Source organism: Papio anubis, chromosome 7 (genome assembly GCF_008728515.1).
Source record: "Papio anubis isolate 15944 chromosome 7, Panubis1.0, whole genome shotgun sequence".
Lineage (NCBI taxonomy): Eukaryota > Metazoa > Chordata > Mammalia > Primates > Cercopithecidae > Papio > Papio anubis.
In genome coordinates, this window is record NC_044982.1 from 157,002,763 (window position 1) to 157,025,350 (window position 22,588).

General features: G+C 50.4%; 1 protein-coding gene across 6 annotated transcripts in view; it reads left to right on the forward strand.

Moving 5' to 3' along the window:
• The window catches only part of CYFIP1 (cytoplasmic FMR1 interacting protein 1), a 108,951-nt gene that overhangs the window by 71,662 nt on the left and 14,701 nt on the right, over positions 1–22,588 (forward strand). For all 6 annotated transcript variants that reach the window (XM_009209798.3, XM_017960452.3, XM_003900682.4 and 3 more), the window contains 2 exons: positions 3,355–3,554; positions 14,472–14,559. In XM_009209798.3, the coding sequence (XP_009208062.1) occupies positions 3,355–3,554; positions 14,472–14,559 (288 nt within the window). The remainder of the gene's footprint in view (positions 1–3,354; positions 3,555–14,471; positions 14,560–22,588) is intronic.

The window sequence follows — 22,588 nt, forward strand, 5'->3', positions numbered from 1 at the left end:
TCCCTTCTCCAGTGCACGGTCATTGGTGCATGGCCACACGTCCGTTTCCACTGGGGGAACAAGGGGAGGGTTTACACTATGCATTTTCTAACAAAATGCACGAGGTCCTTTCTCCCCTTCACCCGAGGAGCTCTGGGTCCGAGAACTGGTTGAGGAGCCGTGATTTCTTGTATGATGATTGAAGTTAGACTTGTATTGGGTAGGCCTAGGGCTTTTCCCTTTATCCAGACCAAATGGGACTTCCGAAGGCTGGTCGTTTGTGCCAGCCCTGGGGATACCACCATCTGCTAGTCCACACTGGCACTCCTGTGGGTCCAGCCATTTGAGTACACGTGGGTTGTGCTGCCCACCACCTGGCACCATTGGAGTCAAGGAGCCCCGGCTGATGGCCAACAGAGAATAACTCAGAACTTTTCAAAGATGCCTTAGGTGAGATCAGGTTTGACGCTGCTGACTCTGGAATTGAATAAATCAAAATTCCCTCCGAAGACAAAGCTGCCCGTGGGAGAAGCTGCTGGAAATAGCATGTAAGCTGTAAGGGTTAGGGTCGTGGCAGAGGGGAGCCTGAGAGGCAGGTCTCAGAAGGCTTGAGCCAGCGCTGTTACTATTGGCCCTGACCAGCCCGTCTCCTCTTCAGAAGCGTGAGGGAGCTTATTTCACTTCCAGTCGAGCCGCAGGTAAGGATCATGGTCCAATCTCCTTTAGACGTATTACAGCAAAAAAGAAAATGGAAGTGCACAGCGTTGTCCCTGCAGGCAGCGGAGGCACGCCAGAGACACCCACGGACCATGCAGACTGGAACCTCGTTTTTCACAGTCAGCTAAAAGAGATTAAGCAAGTAGTAGCTGCTGTGAAAGAATAATATAAATCAGAATTTTTAGAAATCCAGAAATACGCTAGGCACGGTAGCTCACACATGTAATCCCAGCACTTTTGGAGGCCAAGGTGGGTGGATTGCCTGAGGTCAGGAGTTTAAGACCAGGCTGGCCAACATGGTAAAACCCTGTGTCTACTAAAAATACAAAAATTAGCCGGGCGTGGTGGCGGGCGCCTGTAATCCCAGCTACTCGGGAGGCTGAGGCAGGAGAGTTGCTTGAACTCGGGAGGCAGAGGTTGCAGTGAGCCAAGATTGTGCCATTGCACTCCAGCCTGGTTGACAGAGCAAGACTCTGTCTCAAAAAAAAAAAAAAAAAAAAAAATCCAGAAATAAGCTTATAGGAAAAAAGAAAGTTTTGAAAAGAGAAATCATGAAAACTCATGAAAAAAATTGAAAAGAAAAAGAGATTTCAAAACCGCAGACCTACACCAGAAATAACACAATGGATGATGACTTAGAAATACTAAGAATGAAGGCCGGGCGCGGCGGCTCACGCCTGTAATCCCAGCACTTTGGGAGGCCGAGGTGGGTGGATCACGAGGTCAGGAGATCGAGACCATCCTGGCTAACACGGTGAAACCCTGCCTCTACTAAAAACAAAAAAATTAGCCGGGCGTGGTGGCGGCGCCTGTAGTCCCAGCTACTCGGGAGCTTGCAGTGAGCTGAGATCACGTCCCTGCACTCCAGCCTGGGTGACAGAGCGAGACTCCGTCTCCAAAAAAAAAAAAAAGACAGAGGTACATTTTTAAAAGCAAAAAGAAATTAAAGCCAATTTGAGAGGAAATGATGCTGTCAAATGATCACATGATGGAGGATGAAGAGTCAATGTACCTGTCATACAGGTTCCTCAAGAAGAAAACCAAAGCAATGGAACAGGGCTGACTGGTGTTTACTTCAAGAAAATGTTGGTAAAATAGAAGACACCTTGAAAGTGTCTATTAAAAGCATACATCATGTACTCGGTAAAACCGACCCAAACTGGTCAACACTTAGAAATACTGCATCTTAGACTGGTTGAAGATTAGAAAAAAAATAATAATATGTTAAAAACGGTATGCAGTGAAAGTTTTGGACTTTCCAGATGAGGAAGAAGTCCTTGGGCTGTCTGAGCAGGACAGGCGGGGAAGGAAAATCCGATTGTCCTCGGACCTTCGCCAGAGCCGAGGAAAGGAAGTGTGAATCGAGGGTTTGGTCGCCGGTCAAATCAACCTTCTGAGAATAAAGGCCGCAGACAGATGGTCACGAACGTGCCAGGGCTCGGAGGATTGTTCTTTCCTGGAGAACAGACCTTGGCTGGCAGACACTGGGCGCTGGTGGGCACCGTGCGTGTCCCTGTGGGCATCTCTGCACTGCAGAGCAGGGCTCCGCGTGTTCACCGTTGGAGTCAAACGGGTTGGGACTCAGACCTGTAGCGGCCTGGTTTTTTTTTTTTTGAGACGGAGTCCTGCCTCAGCCTCCCGAGTAGCTGGGACTACAGGCGCCCGCCACCTCACCCGGCTAGTTTTTTGTATTTTTTAGTAGAGACGGGGTTTCACCGTGTTAGCCAGGATGGTCTCGATCTCCTGACCTCGTGATCCACCCGCCTCGGCCTCCCAAAGTGCTGGGATTACAGGCTTGAGCCACCGCGCCTGGCCTCGCGGCCTTTTTTTGCGAGTGTAATTTGGTACAAGCCATGGTGTTTCTGTTGGCATTGGCCAAATATGATTTTGAGTAAAATCATTAATCAAAGCTTTGACCGAGGCCATTACTGTCCAATAGAAATAGAATGCAAGTCAGATCCGTAATTTGAAATCTTCCCATGGTCACATTAGAAAAGGAAACAGGTGAAGTTATTTTTCATAATGTGCATATTAGTTCACCACGTCGTTCCTATGGCATTATAATTGAGGTGGATATTTGCTAGTCTGTTTCATCCTACTCAGTCTTTGAAATCTGGTGTCTCGTGTAGCGCCCCTCAGGGGGTGGCAGCTGTGCTCTGGCCCCACCTGCCACATTGGACAGTGCAGCCTGGACCAGCTCCAGAGCAGCACATGTGAGGGCTTGCAAGGCCTGTGAGAACGAGCGCACCTGCCCCGTCACCCACACACACCTTTCAGTGTCTCCAGGCACCTCAGAGAAAGCCGGCTCAGCTCCGATGCCCAGGGAGATGCAGCCACCGGCTGGGCTTATGCCGCAGGGCGGGGCTGGGGCTCAGCGGGCGCGTGGGGGGAGGGTGGCAGTAGCAGGCCACACGTGCACTGCCCCACAGGGTGCTGGACGGCAGGGGTAGGTGGCGTGGAGGTGACTGCAGTGGAGAAAGGCGTGGCCCAGTGGGAGTGACTGTGAAAAGGTGGGGTGCCCTTCGAGAAGCAAGCTCATGTCACCTGTCAGAGCCTACGCTTGCTGGGACCTTGAGGCCTGGGTGGGATCAGAGGCCTCCTCAGCGCCTCCTTCCGGCCTGGACCAGCTCTGTCACCCACCCGTCTTTGGTCCCACAGGAGCTGGATGGCCTGTTGGAAATCAACCGCATGACGCACAAGCTGCTGAGCCGGTACCTGACGCTGGACAGCTTCGATGCCATGTTCCGGGAGGCCAACCACAACGTGTCAGCGCCCTATGGGAGGATCACCCTGCACGTGTTCTGGGAGCTCAACTACGACTTCCTGCCCAACTACTGCTACAACGGCTCTACCAACCGGTGAGCGTGCCCGCCACACAGGCGCCCATGGGAGGAGCTCAGGGACCCCCGTCCCCGCAGGCTTCCTCCATGGTACCACGTCCCTGTCTCCCCACTCTTCCCGCTCCCCATGACTTCTCAACACGAAGAGCACGCAGGCCCTCCGGTGTCTTCCGTGTGCACAGGGAGCCTCGGGCCCACCCTCGCGTGGACGGTCGTGGCTTTGCACGTGGGGCTGGAATGGGCTGCGTCTCCTGGCTTTCTGTCTGCCTGATGGTGGAAGTGGGGTGGCTGCTTCTCATGCTTCCATGCTGGGATGTTGGGGTGTGGGGGAGCCACCCTCCCGCCCACTGCCCATGGACAACGTGAAGTGATATGATTGGTGGTGAAACGGTGGACGCTGGCAGTATCCTGAGGTTCAGCCTCAGAGTAGGGCCTGAGTCCTGGGACAGCCCTGCCTTGGGCTCCACACACCGGGCAGCGGCCATTCAGGCTGAGGTTCCTTCTCTGGGTAGTGAGTTCAGCTCCTACACAGCATCGGCTCGTGCCAGGGATGTGTGTGTGTCACCCACCATGCCTTCCCATAGACACCAGCAGCCCGGGGGGGATGAGTAGGGCACCAAGCAAGGGGCCTGGCTGCCGAGCTCCATCCAGAGGCCGAGGAGTGCAGGTGGTGCACGTGTGTGCACACGCGTGTGTTGGGAGAACCTTTACAAATAAGTGCTTGTGCTTGCTGCTGGATCTCTGCATCCGCCCACATGTGGCTGAATTCTTACCGACTCGTAGGCCCAGAGTTTTGTGTCTCGGGAGACAGGATGCTGAGCTCTGATGGAAGAGAGGAGAGGCTGCCCCGTGGCCCAATCCTGCCTGCCATGGCTGTTGTCCATTCAGGACCCCTGAGTGCAGGGCCACGTTTCCTGTGGGGCTGTGGGTCAGGCCCAGGTGCATTGTGTCACTGAGGCCCTTCTCCAGGGTCGTGGCCACGCACTCGGCTGCAGGTGGCGGCACCTGGCGTGGTTTCCTCAGCTCAGGGGGCCTCCAGGCCGGGCTGGGAATGGTCCATGGAAACCAAACCGTGAAGACCACCATCTCTGTTTAACTCACCTTTACGGTGTCCATTTTCCTCAACATTTTTAAAAGATGTTTATGCTTGGAATTAATTGAAAAAATATTCTTATACAAGTAATGTATCAAAATTCTAGAAAAATGAGAAATCATGGATACATAGATGAGAAAAAAATGAGTGCACTCCCCAGAGGTTTCCTTGGTAAAAATGTATTTGTCCTCTAAAGTGAGGCACAGGTGGCCCTCGGCCCCTCCATCCCCTGAGTCTGCACCCCTGCAGCACCACATACATCACAGCAGCAGGGAGGGACGGCTAGCTACCTCCTTCCCCACACCCCGGGAGGTGATGGGAATGCTCCTGTGTGCAGATCAGCACGGTGCACCCGGTGCCGTGCGTGCAGCTGCTCAGAGCCGTCTGCTGGGGCCTTACACCCAGGCAGCCGCACTCGTCCCACTGTGGGTGGCAGGAGGCCCCTGGACACATGGGGGCCCCTGGATGCAGGCAGGCTGGTTCCATCTTATCTGACACCAACTTTGTGTGTGTCACCTGTTTCCCCAAGAGACCCAGAGCTGCTGCCTCTGGCCACACCTATTGGGCAGAGGTCAGCATGCAGTGACCTGAGCCTCCTGGGGCCCTGGGGCCTGGGGACACTTGAGGTGCAAATCACAGGGAACCCTAGCTTGTCACAGGGGCATTTTCTGCAGAAGAGCTTCGGTTTATTCAGCACCCTCCACCTTCCATGAGTGGTAGTAGAAGCCATTGTGTCTGCGTTTCCCACAAGTCTTTGGTGGAATCAGCAAAGCCGTATTATCTGGGAAAGGCATTTTAAAACAGGATTTTGTGTATCCAAGTTCTGTGTCAAATCCTGAGAAGACACACAAAACCATGCCACCCGGAATTTTAGTCTCGTGCCTGAGGGTTTTCTGAGAGCTGCGTGACGCAAGCCGGGACTTTGCTTGTTGCCTGGACTAACTTGCGGTTCGTGAGCTATCCGTGGTGGCTCTGGGAGGCGACCTAGGTTGTCTGCGACTGGAATTTAACCTGTATAGTGGATAAACATGAGACAGTGCTGCAGCTCTGGAGAGAAGCTGGCAAAAGGGTATTTCCGGGTCCAGAGTTAGGCCTCTTTTCCGGAAGACCATAGATGGAGGGCGTGTCTTCAGCGGGGCGCACCTGGAGCCCAAGGCCGCAACTGTCCCCTCACTGCTCATGGTGGCTTCTGTCCCTGGGGTGAGGTGGTGGCTGCCAGGTGTCCCCACTGTCATGTTGCCGTTTTTCTGTTTCAAAGTTATAAATAATTTGTAGGGAAATAATTTGAGATGGTGTAAACAAACTCCCTCATTAAAATTTGACCCAGTCATTTTAACATCTGTTGATGATTCCTGCCCGAATCACTTACCTTCACACTGGTGATTGAATAGCAGTGAGGTTTTTTGTGTTTGTTTTTTTTTTTCTATTTTCGAGACAGAGTCTTACTCTGCCATCCAGGTTGGAGTGCAGTGGTGCGATCTCAGCTCATTGCAGCCTCCGCCTCCCGAGTTCAAGCGATTCTCCTGCCTCAGCCTCCCGAGTAGCTGGGACTGCAGGTGCATGCCACCATGCCCAGCTAATTTTTATATTTTTAATAGAGACGGGGTTTCACTGTGTTGGTCAGGCTGATCTCGAACTCCTGACCTGAGGTGATCTGCCTGCCTCAGCTTCCCAAAGTGCTGGGATTACAGGTATGAGCCACCGTGTCCAGCTGAGGTTTTTTTTTTTTTTTTTGAGACGGAGTCTTGCTCTGTCGCCCAGGCTGGAGTGCAGTGGCCAGATCTCAGCTCACTGCAAGCTCCGCCTCCCGGGTTCCCGCCATTCTCCTGCCTCAGCCTCCTGAGTAGCTGGGACCACAGGCGCCGCCACCTCGCCCGGCTAATTTTTTGTGTTTTTAGTAGAGACGGGGTTTCGCCGTGTTAGCCAGGATGGTCTCGATCTCCTGACCTTGTGATCCGCCCGTCTCGGCCTCCCAAAGTGCTGGGATTACAGGCTTGAGCCACCGCGCCCGGCCTCCAGCTGAGTTTTAACTCCTTCATTCTCTCTGCAGGTACTAGCTGGAATTCTGCTGTATGTGGTAGCATTTGTTCATTATTTACTTATTTGTATGAACTCCGGGTTATCCGTTATGTGGAGTTCTGAGGCTGGGGTGGGTGCGGTTTGGGCAGTGCGAGCCGCCTGGTCGGTTTCGGTCTCCTGGGGCCGTCTCTGCCATTCTTTCTGCACCACCAACCTTCTGCACCACAAGGTGTTCCAGGCTCATCTTGTACTTTTCCTGCTCGGTCCTTGCAACCTGTCACTTCTCCAAGGATTCCTTCTAGTGTAGAATGGCATTTAGAGACCAAGTCTGGGTGTGCCAGGGCTCACTGTTCTCGGGGGTGTCACTGTTTCCAGGTGCTCTCAGTGATCGGAGTGAGCACATCTCCACATGTGGACTGTCCGAGGTTCCTGTGCCTGCCACATACGAGGTGGCTTAAAGAATAGAAATCTGTTCTCCTACGTACGGCTCTGGAGTCCCGAAGTCTGAATCAAGGTGTCAGCAGGACCACGCCCCCTCTGAGACGCTGGGTAGAACCGTTATTCGGGTGGTGACCTCAGTTCTGGGTGTTCTTGGCTTGCAGCGGCATCACTCCAGTCTCCTCTGTCTTCACTGGCCACTCTCCTTGTGTCTCTGTCTCTTCTCACAAGGACTTCAGTCATGTGGGGTCAAGGACCTACCCTGCTACTCCAGTATCACCTTGTCTTAGCCAGGCACATATGTGGTGACCCTCTTTCCAGCAAATTTCACATTCTGAGGTACTAGGAGTGAGGACTGAACATATCTTTTTCGACAGTCTCACTCTGCCGCCCAGGCTGGAGTGCAGTGGTGCGATCTCGGCTCACTGCAACCTCCAGTAGGTTCAAGCGATTCTCCTGTCTCAGCCTCCTGAGTAGCTGGGATTACAGGCGCCCACCACCACACTCGGCTAATTTTTGTATTTTTAGTAGAGACGGGATTTCACCGTGTTAGCCAGGATGGTCTCAAACTCCCGACCTCAGGTGATCTGCACGCCTTGGCCTCCCAAAGTGCTGGGATTACACGTGTGAGCCTCCGCGCCTGGACAAACATATTGTTTTCAGAGACACAATACAACGTGTACGTGTGTATTAGTCCATTTTCACACTGCCGATAAAGACATACCTGAGGTTAGGCAATTTACAAAAGAAAGAGGCTTAATGGACTTATGGTTCCACATGGCTGGGGAGGCCTCACAATCATGGCAGAAGGTGAGAGGGACATCTCATGTGGCAGCAGAGGAAGAGGGAGAGCTTGTGCAGGGAAACTCCCCTTTTAACACCATGAGATCTCGTGAGACTTACTCTCAGGAGAAAAGCACGGGAAAGACCTGCCCCCATTATTCAGTTACCTCCTAACGGGCCCCACTCATGAGACATGGGAATTGTGGGAGTTACAATTCAAGATGAGATTTGGGTGGGGACACAGCCAACCATATCAATGTGCGTGTTTATTTCTATATAGTTACCTACATATTAAAACTGTGAGTTTATACTGATATTTCCAATTCCAATTCAACACTGCAGAGTTCATTCTAGTCTTCTCTCTTTCCCTTTCTCTGACTTCGTTAAACACTGAGAATCCTTCCTTCATTATTCTTAGTATATTATTCATTTGCTCTTTTCCAAAAAACACAGGAAGTAGTTTCAGAATTGCTAATCCTGGCTGGGTACAGTGGCTCACACCTGTAATCCTAACACTTTGGGAGGCCAAGACAGGAAGATCTCTTGAGTCCAGGAGTTCAAGACCAGCCTAGGTAACATAAGGAGACCTTGTCTCTACAAAAAAAATTTTTTTTTTTTTTTTTTTTGGGATGGAGTCTCACTGTGTCGCCCAGGCTGGAATGCAGTGGCACAATCTCAGCTCACTGAAAGCTCTGCCTCCTGGATTCAAGCAATTTCCCCTGCCTTAGCTTCCCAATTAGCTGAACTACAGGTGCCCGCCACCACGCCCGGCTAATTTTTTGTATTTTTAGTAGAGATGGGGTTTCACCGTGTTAACCAGGATGGTCTTGATCTCCTGACCTCGTGATCCGCCCGCCTCAGCCTCCCAAAGTGCTGGATTACAGGTGTGAGCCACTGCGCCTGGCCTATAAAAAGGTTTTTAAAATTAGCTGGATGTGGTGGCACACCCCTGTAGTCTCAGCTACTTGGAAGGCTGACATGGGAGGATCACTTGAGCCTGGGGAGGTCTAGGCTGTAGTGAGCCGTGATTGTGCCACTGCACTCCGGCCTGAGTGACAAAGCAAGACCTTGTCTCAAAATAAGAAAGAATTGCTCATTTTTACCACCGTAAAACACAAACCTACCAAATATAGTTCAATATTTGTTATCAATTTTTTGCCTTTAGGTTGAGAATAGTAAAATATTGTGTTTAAAATTCTTTAGCCAGGTATGGTGGCATGCACCTGTAGTCCTAGCTACTCAGGAGGCCGAGGCACGAGAATCGCTTGAACCCAGGAGGCGGAGGTTGCAGTGAGCTGAGATTGCGCCACTGCACTCCAGGCTGGGTGACAGAGTGAGGCTCCATCTCAAAATAAATAAATAAATAAATTCCGTCTCAAATTAATTAAATAAAAAATAAAATTTTTTGGAATGATAGAGTAACAGGGTATAGATTTATTCTTTCCCCTTAAGTGAAAAACTGGACAGAACTTATGGATCAACTGTTTTCAGACTCGGACCTTTCGCTGAGGAGAGGGAAGCAAGTGGGGTGAGCCCTGTGATCTTCCTGGCTTTCCATCCGGAAGCACTTTCTGCACCAAGTTCAGAGAGGAACAGTCCAAGTACAGCTTGGAAGTTCCTGCTTGGTAGAGGGGACAAATTGGAACTTGGGGAAGCTGAGGCAGCTGGGATTTGCAGGGTGGAGTACGAGACAGGAGGGAGCTTAACAGAAACAGCTCCTGAAACCACATGGGCGTCCCATAGCCTTTGCTTGAGTACGAAACTCTGCGTGTGCCAGGGAGCTGTTAGCCGAATGATTCTCAGCTCTCACACAAGGCCAGGAGGCATCTGAGTTCCTACCAGCAAGAAGAATGGAACTCGGTTGAGGCTGGGCAATGGCTCACGCCTATAATCCCAGCACTTTGGGAGGCCACGACAGGCAAATTACTTGAGGTCAGGAGTTTGAGACCAGCCTGGCCAACATGGTGAAATTCCACCTCTACTAAAATTACAAAAATTAGCCAGACGTGGTGGCAGGTGACTGTAGTCCCAGCTACTCAGGAGGCTGAGGTGGGAGGATCACTTGAACCCGGGAGGTCAAGGCTGCAGTAAGCTGAGAATGCGTGACTGCACTCCAGTCTGGGTGACAGAGTGAGGCTGTCTGTAATGCATCCTGACAAGATCCAGCAGCTTGACAAGTCAACTGCCTGTCTTCCAAGACACTCAGCTCTCTCTCTCTCTCTCTCTCTCTCTCTTTTTCTCCCTATTCTTGCCATTCTGGACTTCAGTTAGATGTATGTTAGACCTTCTCATTCTGTTCTCCATATCCCTTTGTTGCATTAGTTTTCCTTTTTTTTGGAGAAAGAGTTTCGCTCTCATTGCCCAGGCTGGAGTGCAATGGCGTGATCTCGGCTCACTGCAACCTCCACCTCCTGGGTTCAAGCGATTCTTCCTGCCTCAGCCTCCCAAGTACCTGGGATTACAGGCATGCGCCACTATGCCTGGCTAATTTTTGTATTTTTAGTAGAGATGGGGTTTCACCATGTTGGTCAGGCTGGTCTTGAACTACTGACCTCAGGTGATCCGCCCGCCTTGGCCTCCCAAAGTGCTGGGATTACAGGCATGAGCCACCGTGCTGGGCCAACACTCTCTAAAAGACAGTAACAAAGTCAAGACATGCAACATGACGCTGAAATGCCCAGCGCCCAATCAAGATTTACTAGATGTGCCAAGAACCAAGAAAATGTGACCCATAGCCTGGGGAAAAGTCACTCTACAAAACAGACTCAGAAATGACAGAGATGATGGAATTTGCAGACAAGGATGTTAAGTCAGCAACTGTGCATGTGCTCAAGGGTTCACAGCAAAACAGTGTGGAGATAAATGGATGTTACATAAAAGGATCCAGTGAATTAAAGCTGAAATGCAGTATCTGGAATGAAAAATTACTTGTTGGCCCGAATTTCAGAGTAGACTTTGCAGGAGCTGAGTTTTCGAGATTATGACAATGGAAACTAGCTGAACTGAAGCACCGAAAGAAAAAAAAGATGAAAAAAACGAGAAGGGCCTCAGCAAACTGAGAGACAAACATCAGCGATTCAAGTATGCCTGTGATTGGAATCCTAGTCATAGGTGGTGGGTGGGCAGAAAAGCTTTCAAAATTAATGCCCTTGAATTTCCCAGATTTGATGAAAACGATAAACCTCCAGATACAAGAAGCTCAAAAAACCTCAAGCAGGATCAACACAAAGGAAAAAAGCTGCTGTTGGGCCCAGCACTGACCAGGTCAAAATAAGGCTAGAGCTGAACCTCAGTTTACCTGAGACACATGCAGTGGGGGCTTAGGATATTGGTGCTGAAACTTAGTTTTCCTCGTAGGGGATTGCAGTGACCTTGTCAAACTGCGACGTCTGAGGGCACAGTCCTCCACAAGACTGCCTTTGCTGCGGACACCAGCCACACATTTGGGGTCCCCGAGGCCACCCTCACTTCTAACCAGCAGGTTGCAGTTCTGGATCCACCCTCCCCAGCTCCTCAGGTGACGGGTCCGCAGTGCTCACTGAGCGTGCCCTGATACGGTTACAGTCAGTTGGAGGAAAGGATGCATGTTGGAAGCACGTGCAGGGCAAAGTGGGAAGTTTCCACGTGCAAAGCTTTCCCTGTCCTCAGGGACGCGTCACCCTCTGAGCCCCGAGGTGCGACACTCCTCAGGGTACCAGCCAGGGGCGCTCACTTGGGCTGTGGTGTTCAGTTTTGTTGGGGCTTTGTGGCATGGACACAGTTGACGGAATCACTGGCCATGTGGCTGAGCTCAGACTCCAGCCCTTCACCTCCCGGGAGGTGGGCTGAGTTCACCAGGCTCGCAGCCCCAGGCCTCCAGCCCCACGTTGAGTCATCTTGCTGGCATAAAGTCAGGTGTGGCCCCGTGATACCAGTCATTCCTGTCACTCAGAAGTGAGGATGTAGAGACTGCCTCCTAGAACTGCGCCAGAGGCCGCCAGATCCTACCAGGAGTCAATCAGCGTGTAAGCTTGATCAATCAAGAAGTTGTAGAAATGTATTATTTAGAAATATACAGACTGAGCAGCCAGGCGCAGTGGCTCATGCCTGTAATCCCAGCACTTTGAGAGGCCGAGGCGGGTGGATCACGAGGTCAGGAGATCGAGACCATCCTGGCTAACACGGTAAAACTCCGTCTCTACTAAAAATACAAAAAATTAGCCGGGTGTGGTGGCGGGCGCCTGTAGTCCCAGCTACTTGGGAGGCTGAGGCGGGAGAATGGCGTGAACCCGGGAGGCGGAGCTTGCAGTGAGCCAAGATTGTGCCACTGCACTCCAGCCTGGGCAACAGGGCGAGACTCCGTCTCCAAAAAAAAAAGAAATATAGAGGCTGAGCGCAGTGGCTCACACCTGTAATCCTGGCACTTTGGGAGGCCAAGGCAGGCAGATCATTTGAGCTCAGGAGTTCAAGACCAGCCTGGCCAACATGGCAAGACCCCATCTCTACAAAAAGTATAAACATTAGCCAGGCATAGTGGCCTGTAGTCCCAGATACTCACGAGGCTAAGGTGGGACGATGACTTGAATCCAGGAGGTTGAGGCTACAGTTAGTCAAGATCACACCACTGCACTCCAGCCTGGGTGACCAAAAAAAAAAAAAAAAATATATATATATATATATATAATCTATACATATAGATTATAAATGTGCATATATAATTATCTCTATAGAATAAAATACATGTATTATATCATGTATCATATACTTGTATTTTGATTAAAATTTTAAATAACATTATATAGAGTAATTGCATTACTTCAACTGCATCTGAGCTGTATCACAGACAAAATAAATTAAGGCCTGCTTTCTAAATCTAACCATCGTTTTAAACATTCTAAGCAGAGAAAACATTGTGTTCTAAGCAGACGTAGAAAAGCCTCCTGTAGGCCGGGGGCGGTGGCTCACACCTGTAATCCCAGCACTTTGGGAGGCCGAGGTGGTTGGATCACCTGAGGTCAGGAGTTCAAGACCAGCCTGACCAAAATGGAGAAACCCTGTCTCTACTAAAAATACAAAATTTGCCAAGTGTGGTGGTGGCACATGCTGGTAATCCCAACTACTCGGGAGGCTGAGGCAGGAGAATCGCTTGAATCTGGAAGGCGGAGGTTGTGGTGAGCCGAGATCACACCACTGCACTTCAACCTGGGCGTCAAGAGTGAAACTCCACCTCAGAAAAAAAAAAAGAAAAGCCTGCTGTAACATAAGTGGCATCATATCCTGGTGCTTGGCTCCTGCATGGATTTGTATTCTGATTTTCTATTTGCTGTCCTCTCCTGCACAGCCCCCGTCACTATCGGAGGTGGACGGAGGCTGACGGGTGTGCCATGGCTTTGCGGGTGTGTCACCATCGGAGGTGGACGGAGGCTGGCGGGTCTGCCGTGGTTTTGCGGGTGTGTCACCATCGGAGGTGGACGGAGGCTGACGGGTGTGCCGTGGTTTTGCGGGTGTGTCACCATCGGAGGTGGACGGAGGCTGACGGGTGTGCCGTAGCTTTGCAGGTGTGCTGCTGTGAAGGGTGTGAGCAGTGCCCAGAAATCTCTGGGAAATGGGGTTCCCTCTTCTGAGCATGACCCTGACCGTGGCGCCTCCTGATGGAACGGGTGTAAGAACACAGGTGCAGGGACACACAGACGTGCACACGTCCTCTTGCAGACACATGCAGATAACATCTCCATGCATGGCCTCACGCAGATGCAGCTGCACAGAGACGTGCAGACAGACATGCACGCCAAGCACTGAGGACTGTGGCACCCAGGGATGTTGGCATACTGACGGCACAGGGATTTAGGATCCGTTTGGAAAGGCACACCCAGCCGTGCCACGGTAGGTGGTCAGGGGGCCTGGCAGCTGCTGCTCTGCCCAGCACGTCCTCTCAGATGCACACATTCTGTGTGACAACAGTATTTTCACACTTACATCTGTTTCCATTTCCTAAAGTGGAATATGAGTTAATCAAGTGCTTAGAATTACATACAGCAAATCCACAAATTTTTCTTTCTTATACTTCTTTGCAAAAGTTGTATGTGTTTAAACGAACCCTTCCAATTTGAAAGCCTTGGTGAGTTAGATGCTTCTGCTTGAAAATGGACACATTTGATTTTAAGTGGCCCCTAATCCATTATCCAGACACAATCTCTTGACTAATCGCGTGGGTTACAAATCCCTAAGTGTCCCTGTCGTTCCCTGCTGGTGTGTAACTTGTGATCTGAACCACTGGGACGTCGCTGTTCTCGTCGCAGGCGGCTGCCCCGCCGTCCTCGCCATGTCTCAGCAGAGCTCATGAGCTACCTGAGGTTTGCGCTGGGCTCGAGGTGGCTCTGGTACCGCAGACCCAGCCGCAAGTGTTCCTGCTGTGGCTCCTGAGCCTTGGGTGCATGTATCACGTTTGAGTCTTGATATCTCCTTCGTTCTATGGTTTTCGATTCACTAGAATTTTCCTATTTGATGACTGAATCAGTTGACTGGGAGGAAGATTTAGTAGACGGATTATGGAGGACTTCTGAATTTTAAAGAACTATTGTTAAATTTGGTTTCTTTTTCTTTCTTAAATCTGTCTTGTTTAGGTTTGTTCGGACAGTATTACCATTTTCTCAGGAATTTCAAAGAGATAAGCAGCCGAATGCGCAGCCCCAGTATCTGCATGGATCCAAGGTAGGCTCTGGTGTGTTCCTGTTACGAGCTGCAAGTTCACAATGAAGCATGTTTTGAAGTGTAGTTTGATGGGTTTGGTTGCCGTGACCTAAATGTATCGTACCGTGTATAAAATGTTGTTTTTTTCTTCCATTCTATTAGCATCTTCCTGAAAAGTAGCAGTAATTTAAAACAAAAACCAGCCAACCAACCCAAAAAAGCGCTTACCTAGAACTAGTATGTATGTAGTGCTGGGACTGCTCTGGCCTTGCGATACGTGTCAGGCTGGGCCTGGCCTCATTCCCGGCACAAACACGAGTGAGATTGTTGGAAGATTCCAGGTTTAAAGCATCAAGCTGAGAAGACAAGTGGAAGAGGCTCAGGTGCGTTCCTGAGACGAGGAGGCCCAGGCTGGCTGTGAGGCCTGACGCCCAGAGGGAGGAGCTGAGCTAGGAGGGTGAGCCCAGGGAGGGTCTGACATCCAGAAACAAGGATGTCAGCCTGCGCCTGGAGGGCGGAAACCCAGAGCACTGGGTCTGCCGTGTGTGAGATGGGACGATGTCCACGCTGAGGGTGGCTGGGCTTGTCACAAGTCTGAGATTTTTTTTTTTTTTTTTTTTGAGACGGAGTCTTGCTCTGTCCCCAGGCTGGAGTGCAGTGGCACGATCTTGGCTCGCTGCAAGCTCCGCCCCCCCGGGTTCCCGCCATTCTCCTGCCTCAGCCTCCTGTCAACCTCCCAAGTAGCTGGGACTACAGGCGCCCACCGCCATGCCAGGCTATTTTTCTTTGTATTTTTCAGTAGAGATGGGGTTTCACCATGTTGTTAGCCAGGATGGTCTCAATCTCCTGATCTTGTGATCCGCCTGCCTCGGCCTCCCAAAGTGCTGGGATTACAGGCGTGAGCCACCGCACCTGGCCACAAGTCTGAGTATTATTAATGGCTAGTTTCTTCATGTTTCGAGCACCCCTATGATTTAGTAAGGAAAATATAAACACTGTAGCAAAGAAGAGAGATGAAATGAGCAGACATCCCAAAAAAATAGAGCAGAGCAAATACAAGCAGGTCCCCAGCCTCACTGGAGCTGGGGAAGGAACAATGATGGTGGCAGGGGCCAGCGGGCCCCAGGATGAGGGCAGAGGACCCCGCTTCGCTGTGAAGAGCGAAACCGTCTTCCCCGCTGAGCCGCGGTGTCCCCGGGCCCCGTGGTGGGGGCAGGCTGCCAGCACTCATCAGTAAGTGTCCTCGCTGGTAGGAAGGAAGCAGGGACAATCACAGGACATTATCTCCCCCATCTGCCAAATGCCTGGAGCCGGGATGGGGAGGGCCCAGGCCCTGCTGCTGGCACACGGCCTGCACCTGGAGGCTTTCTAAGGCACCAGCCGTATCTGAGCGGTGGAAACAGTTTCCCACTCATTCCTTTCTAAGCCTCTGCTCTTCAGAGCGAGATCTTCTCACTGCAGTCCTCTGGGCGCCTGCCTTCTCCTTGCGGGGCAGTGCCTTGAACCTGGCAGGAGCGCAAGCGTCTGCACCTGGGAAACGTCAGACACCCGAATCAGGGCTTTGGTTTTTGGAGGACCCAAGCCTCGGCACAGGCTGCCTGTGTCTCCCGCCCCTGAAAAGAGCGAGTGTGGGCCGGGGGTGGCCTTTTTACGGCAGTCAGCATCCCTGAGCGGGGCAGACTAGTCATCTCTGAACTGTGGGCCGTGATGTGATGAAGGGACGTGAGACGCCCCTTCGGGAAGCGGGGCACACGTGGACCGAGGGTGACTGCGTAAACATTATGTCCTTGAAAATATGTGTTTTTTTGTTTTTGTTTTTGTTTTTTTGAGATGCAGTCTCACTTTGTTGCCCAGGCTGGAGTGCAATGGCGTGATCTCGGCTCACTGCAACCTCCGCCACCCAGGTTCGAGTGATTCTCCTGCCTCAGCCTCCTGAATAGCTGGGATTACAGGTGTACGCCATCATGCCTGACTAATTTTTGTATTTTTGGTAGAGATGGGGTTTCACCGTGTTGGCCAGGCTGGTCTCCAACTCCTGACCTCAGATGATCCGCCCGCCTCGACCTCCCACAGTGCTGGGATTACAGGCGTGAGCCACCGCGCCCAGCCATCTTTAGTGTTTTAGGGGTTATTATTTTTTTTTTTTTTTTTTTTTTTTTTTGTGAAAGCAAGTTTATTAGGAAAGTAAAGGAATAAAAGAATCTTAGGGGTTATTTTTTAGCAATGCTGTGATGGCAGTTGAAAAAAAAAATACAATTCAGGTCCTCCCTAGGGTGCAGATGTTTGAAGGTAGTGGGGTCTCGCCTTTTACTAAGACAAGATTAAAGGCGGGGGTGGGGGCGGCCTTGCCTCCCTTGGGGAGAAAAATGTCAGGGCCAGGAGCCTCGCTGACACAGCGTGGGCCCAGGTCGCCAGTGCCTGGGGAACATGGGACAGGCTCATTCCATCATTGCACACTCCACGTTCCCGAGGCTGTTGGCCGGTGCCGCCTCCACAGTGCCCCTCCACCCTGCCTCTGTCCTTAGCACCTCCTAATGGCTGTGGAACTGTGAGCGGACACAGTTTGTGTGATTCTGGATTTTGTGCGGCTGCATTGGTCCAGACAGGTACCCGGGGGCCAAGAATGCAGTGACCAGGTCTCTCCTCTATGGGTCAGGGCGGGGTGTGCACCCAGGCAGGAGGATGCCACAGCTGTTACGGGGCTGCCCCACACTTCCCGAAGCCCTGTGGGTGGTTAAGAACTCACCTCCATTCTGCTCCACGTAGAACTCCCATGTTCTTTCTAGCAAGGACTGAAGTTGACTTTTTTTTTTTTTTGAGATAGCGTCTCCTCTATCTCCAAGGATAGAGTGCAGGGTGCGATCTCGGCTCACTGCAACCTCCACCTCCTGGGTTCAAACAATTCTCCTGCCTCAGCCTCCCAAGTAGCTGGGATTAGAGGTGCCTGCCACCACGCCCGGCCAATTTTTTGTGTTTTCTTAGTAGAGATGGGGTTTCACCATGTTGGCCAGGCTGGTCTCGAACTCCTGACCTCAGATGATCCACCCATCTTGGCCTCCCAAAATGTTGGGATTACAGGCATGAGCCGCTGGTGGCGCCTAGTTGAAGCTGACTTTTATGCAATAATTAGTTATACTCAAAAGGATGTTTCTTTAAAGGATTAGAATAAGTGTTCTAATGCTTCTGAAAGTAAAATGTAGTGTTTTACCTTTAGAACTGAGAGAAATGTTGTTGTTTTAGAAGATCGGACCAGAAAGTTTGACAAGTAAGAGTAATTTCTGGCCGGGCGCGGTGGGCACGCCTGGAATCCCAGCACTTTGGGAAGCCGAGGTGGGCAGATCACAAGGTCAGGAGTTTGAGACCAGCCTGACCAATGTGGTGAAGCCCCGTCTCTACTAAAAATACCAAAAAAAGTTAGTTGGGCGTGGTGGCGGGCGCCTGTAATCCCAGTTAGTCAGGAGGCTGAGGCAGGAGAATCGCTTCAGCCCGGGAGGTGGGGGTCGTGGTGAACCGAGATGGCACCACCGCACTCCAGCCTGGGCAACAGAGCAAGACAGTGTCTCAAAAAAAAAAAGAGAATACTTTCTTGGGTCTCTATGAACTAAAAGATGGGCTGTGAGCTTCTCTTGACTTTGAAATTTTTAATCCCTGTTTTAGGCATAACAATAAAATAAGTTTTTGTCACTCGCTGATAAAGAGGGAGGTGTTTGTGCATAGAGGGCACGGGCAGAGAATCTCCTTTCCCCCCCGTCTGGAGAGGGCGGCTGTGGAAGCAAGGGAAGCGGGCCAAGGGTAGGCGGGCGACCTGGCCGCGGGGGCCGTGCACCTGCGGTTCTGAGGGATCGACCTGGAAGGGGCCTCCTGGGTTGCTTTTTGAGATCCCAGGATAGCACTGTGGTGACATCCTTGCTGCCCAGTGTGTCTGTGTGCCCTTCGTGGTGTTAAAGGCTCTTGACACACGTTTTTATTCTCCAGGATCTTCCTCCGGGAGTGCAGGGAGGCACTGCTGCTTCCATTAAGACGCAGACATGAGCCCGCTGTTCCAGGGTGGTGGTGCGGGGTACACGGTGGCCTTGAGTCAGCCCCCACACCGCCAGAGCGCCCTGCTCTCCTGTGTGCGTGGGCACCACCTCAGGGATGGCTCCAGGGGATGCGCACCTGGGAGCATTGGCAAAGCTGATGCTCTTTTGGAGGGAAAGAAGGATTTGATGATGTGAATTTGATTTTTTTAAATTCAACTATTTGCAACTGAACTTGAATCTTGCTGTTAGAGATTTCTGCCTCCGTTTCAGAAACTGTGTGTCATTTTTATTACAACCTAAACCAGTAAATTTTTTTTTTTTTTTTTTTTTGAGACAGTCTGTCCCCCAGGCTGGAGTACAGTGGTGTGATCTTGGCTCACTGAAACCTACAGTGATTCTTGCGCTTCAGCCTCCCGAGCAGCTGGGATTACAGGTGTGCGCCACCACGCCTGGCCAGTTTTTGTATTTTTAGTCGAGACAGGGTTTCATCGTGTTGGCCAGACTGGTCTCGAACTCCTGACTTCAAATGATCTGCCCGCCTCAGCCTCCTAAAGTGCTGGAATTAAGGCGTAAGCCACTGCGCCTGGCCATAAACCACTGATTTTTTTTTTTTTGAGACAGGGTTTTGCTTTGTCACCCATGCTGGATTGCAGTGGCACAATCATAGCTCACTGAAACCTCCGCCTCCCAGGCTGGTCGTGAACTCCTGAGCTCAAGCCTCGGCCTCCCAAAGTGCTGGGAATGTAGGCGTGAACCACTGTGCCCAGCCTTAAACCAGTACTTTTCTATTAGATTATTTAGACATATACAAGTGACATTGATGTTGACCACCACCCACTCGAAAAAAGGCTGGATACTCAAAACAGATGATGTCTGAGTCTGTGTCATGTGCTTGCAGCAGACAGCCTTTGTACTCACAAGCACTCACGCGTGCCATGTGCACTTGCTTCTGCGGTATGAGGCACAGTGTACGTCTGTGTGATTATGGAATACACAGGAATCCACTCAAAAAACACGAGAGTGCTTTTTTTTATGAATAGTGAACTAGGGCTAGTATCTTGCAGGAATAAAATTAACTTAGATAAGGGACCCATTTATGCAATGTTATCTTCTTGGTTCTTGGTCATGTCACCACTTACAGCATGCCTGCTTCTCAGTAAGACACCCTTTCGAGCACATTACTAGTATTCTTTCTCTCTTAAGTAAGGTTGTCCCCAGTTCACAGATGAAGGCTCAGAGTGTCATGAAAGTTAGAGGACCCACGTCGCACGACTGGTGAGTCCGGAGCTGGCTCTGTGTGGTGTGACGCACCTCCTCTGCTTGTCGAACGAGGCCGGAGTCTCTGTATCAGGCATGGGCAGCAGAGTCTGTCTTGAACCGAGCTGTGTGCCTGGACGTCCAGAGTGCTTCCTCTTCTGAGCTTAAGTCTTTACAGCGCGGTGTTTTTGACAGTGCCCTTCCCCAGTAGTGCCTCCTCCCACTGCCCTGAGGAGTTAAGTCACATCTGCTGTTCGTTACCCTAGCTGTGTTGTCTGTTGGATGTGTCATCTTTGGGGTGAGTTTAGTCTACTGGGAAACCGGACACTGAGACCATGTGTTCATTGAGTGATGCCTCCTCTACCAGCCGTCATCCTGAGCCAGTCAGGGCGGGTCTGAGAATGAATTCTCTCGCTTGTAGCATGAGGTCGTTAGCTTTCACTAATGACTCTCGTGTTCTTCTTTTCAAACATTGAACCTGTTGTCAACCAAAAATATTACACACAATCCCAGCACATAAAGCCCAGGGTGCTGCTCTGAGGAGAGGATGGAAGGAGGGTGTCTGGGCTGAAGATCTGTAGATGGTTTCTTCAAGGTTGCAAGGGGCTGCAGGGCTTGGGCCTGGGACAGACACTGGGTGGGGTTTCTGTCCTTCGGTGTTATCTAATCTGGTCACTGTAGTATTTTATAATCAGTTTTGGCTCTTTGTTTTGGGGGGTCTCATGACCCTCTACACATCTGATTCACTAGAAGGACTCACAGAACTCAGTCTCACAGCTGCAGTTTATTCCAGCAAAGGGCACAAAGCAGGATCAGTAACAGAAGCAGACAGATCAGGTGGAGGCTGAAGAAAGCAGGAGTGGCTGTATTAATATAAGATAAAGTCAACTTCAGAGCAAAGAATATTGCCAGGGAGATTACATAATAATAAGAGTCAAACCACCACCAAGAAAACATGGCAGTGCTAAATGTTGATGCATCAAACAACAAGGCTTATATATTTGAAGGAAAGACTAATAGAAGTAAAAGGAAAGTGAACAATTCCACAGTTACCGTTGGGGATTTCAACACTCCTTTTAGTAACTGACAGAACAAGTAGACACAAAATCAGCAACAGTAGAAAAGAACTGAACACCACCATCGACCAACAGGCTCTAACTGACATGTGTAGGATACTGTCTACCCCACAACAGCAGAATATATAGAAACGTTCACCGAGACAGACCATATCCTGGGCCATAAAACTCACCTCAACAAAATTTAAAGAACTGAAAATCCTATGGAGCGTGTTCTCCAACCACAGTGAATTCAAACCAGAAACCAGTGACAAAAAGATAACAAAAAAATCTCTATATGCTTGGAAATTAGCACACTTTTAAATAATCCTTGAATCGAAGAGGAAGTCTCAAGGGAAATTAAAAAATACATTGAATTGAGTGAAATGCAAATATATCAAGATTTGTGGTATACAGCTAAAGAAGTGCGAGAGGGAAGTTTACAGCACTGATGACTCACAGGAGGGTCTCCTGCTGTCTGCACCTGTGTCCTCAGACAAGCTGAGGAACCACCTCGATACGTTTGGGCTCTATGTCCCCACCCAAATATCATCCCAAATTGTAATCCCCATAACCCCCACGTGTCAAGGGAGGGACCTGGTGGGAGGTGATTGGATCGTGGCAGTGGTTCCCTCATGATGTGATAGTGAGTGAGTGCTCACGAGATCTGATGGTTTTATAAGGGGCTCTTCCCCCTTCGCTCTCTCTTCTCATTCCTGCCACCTTGTGAAGAAGGTGCCTGCTTCCCCTTCACCTTCCGCCATGATTGAAGTTTTCGGAGGCCTCCCCAGCCATGTGGAACTGTGAGTTAATTAAACCTGTTTCCTTTAGAAATTACCCAGTCTCAGGTATTTCTTTATAGCAGGGTGAAAATGGACTAATACAGTACACTGGTACTGGTAGAGTGGAGCACTGCTAGACAGATACCCGAAAATGTGGAAGTGACTTTGGAACTGGGTAACAGGCAGAGTTTGGAACAGTTTGGAGGGCTCCGAAGAAGGCAGGAAGATGTGGGAAAGTTTGGAACTTTCTAGAGACTTGTTGAATTTTTTGTTTGTTTTTTGAGACAGAGTCTCACCCTGCTGCCAGGGCTGGAGTGCAGTGGTGCAATCTTGGCTCACTGTGACCTCTGCCTCCTGAGTTCAAATAATTCTCCTGCCTCAACCTCCCGAGTAGTGGGATTACAGGCACCCACCACCATACCCAGCTAATTTTTTTGTATTTTTAGTAGAGACAGGGTTTCACCATGTTGGCCAGGCTGGTCTCAAACTCCTGACCTCATGATCCGCCTACCTCAGCCTCCCAAAGTGCTAGGATTACAGGGGTGAACCACCGCGCCCAGTCTGTTGAATGGTTTTGACCAAAATGCTAATGGTGCTATGGACAATAAAATCCAGGCTAAGGTGGTCTCGGAGTTGAGGAACTTGTTGGGAACTGGAGCAAAGGTCACTTTTACTGTACTTTAGCAAAGAGACTAGCCGCATTTTGCCCCGCCCTAGAGATCTGTGGTACATTGAACTTGAGAAAGATCTGAAATTGGAGTTTATGTTTAAAAGGGAAGCACAGTATAAAAGTTTGGAAAATTTGCAGCCTGATGATGTGATAGAAAAACCCACTTTCTGGGGAGGAATTCAAGCTGGCTGCAGAAATTTTGAATGTCAATCACCAAGACAATGGGGAAAATGTTTTCAGGACATGTAGGAGGCAGCCCCTTCT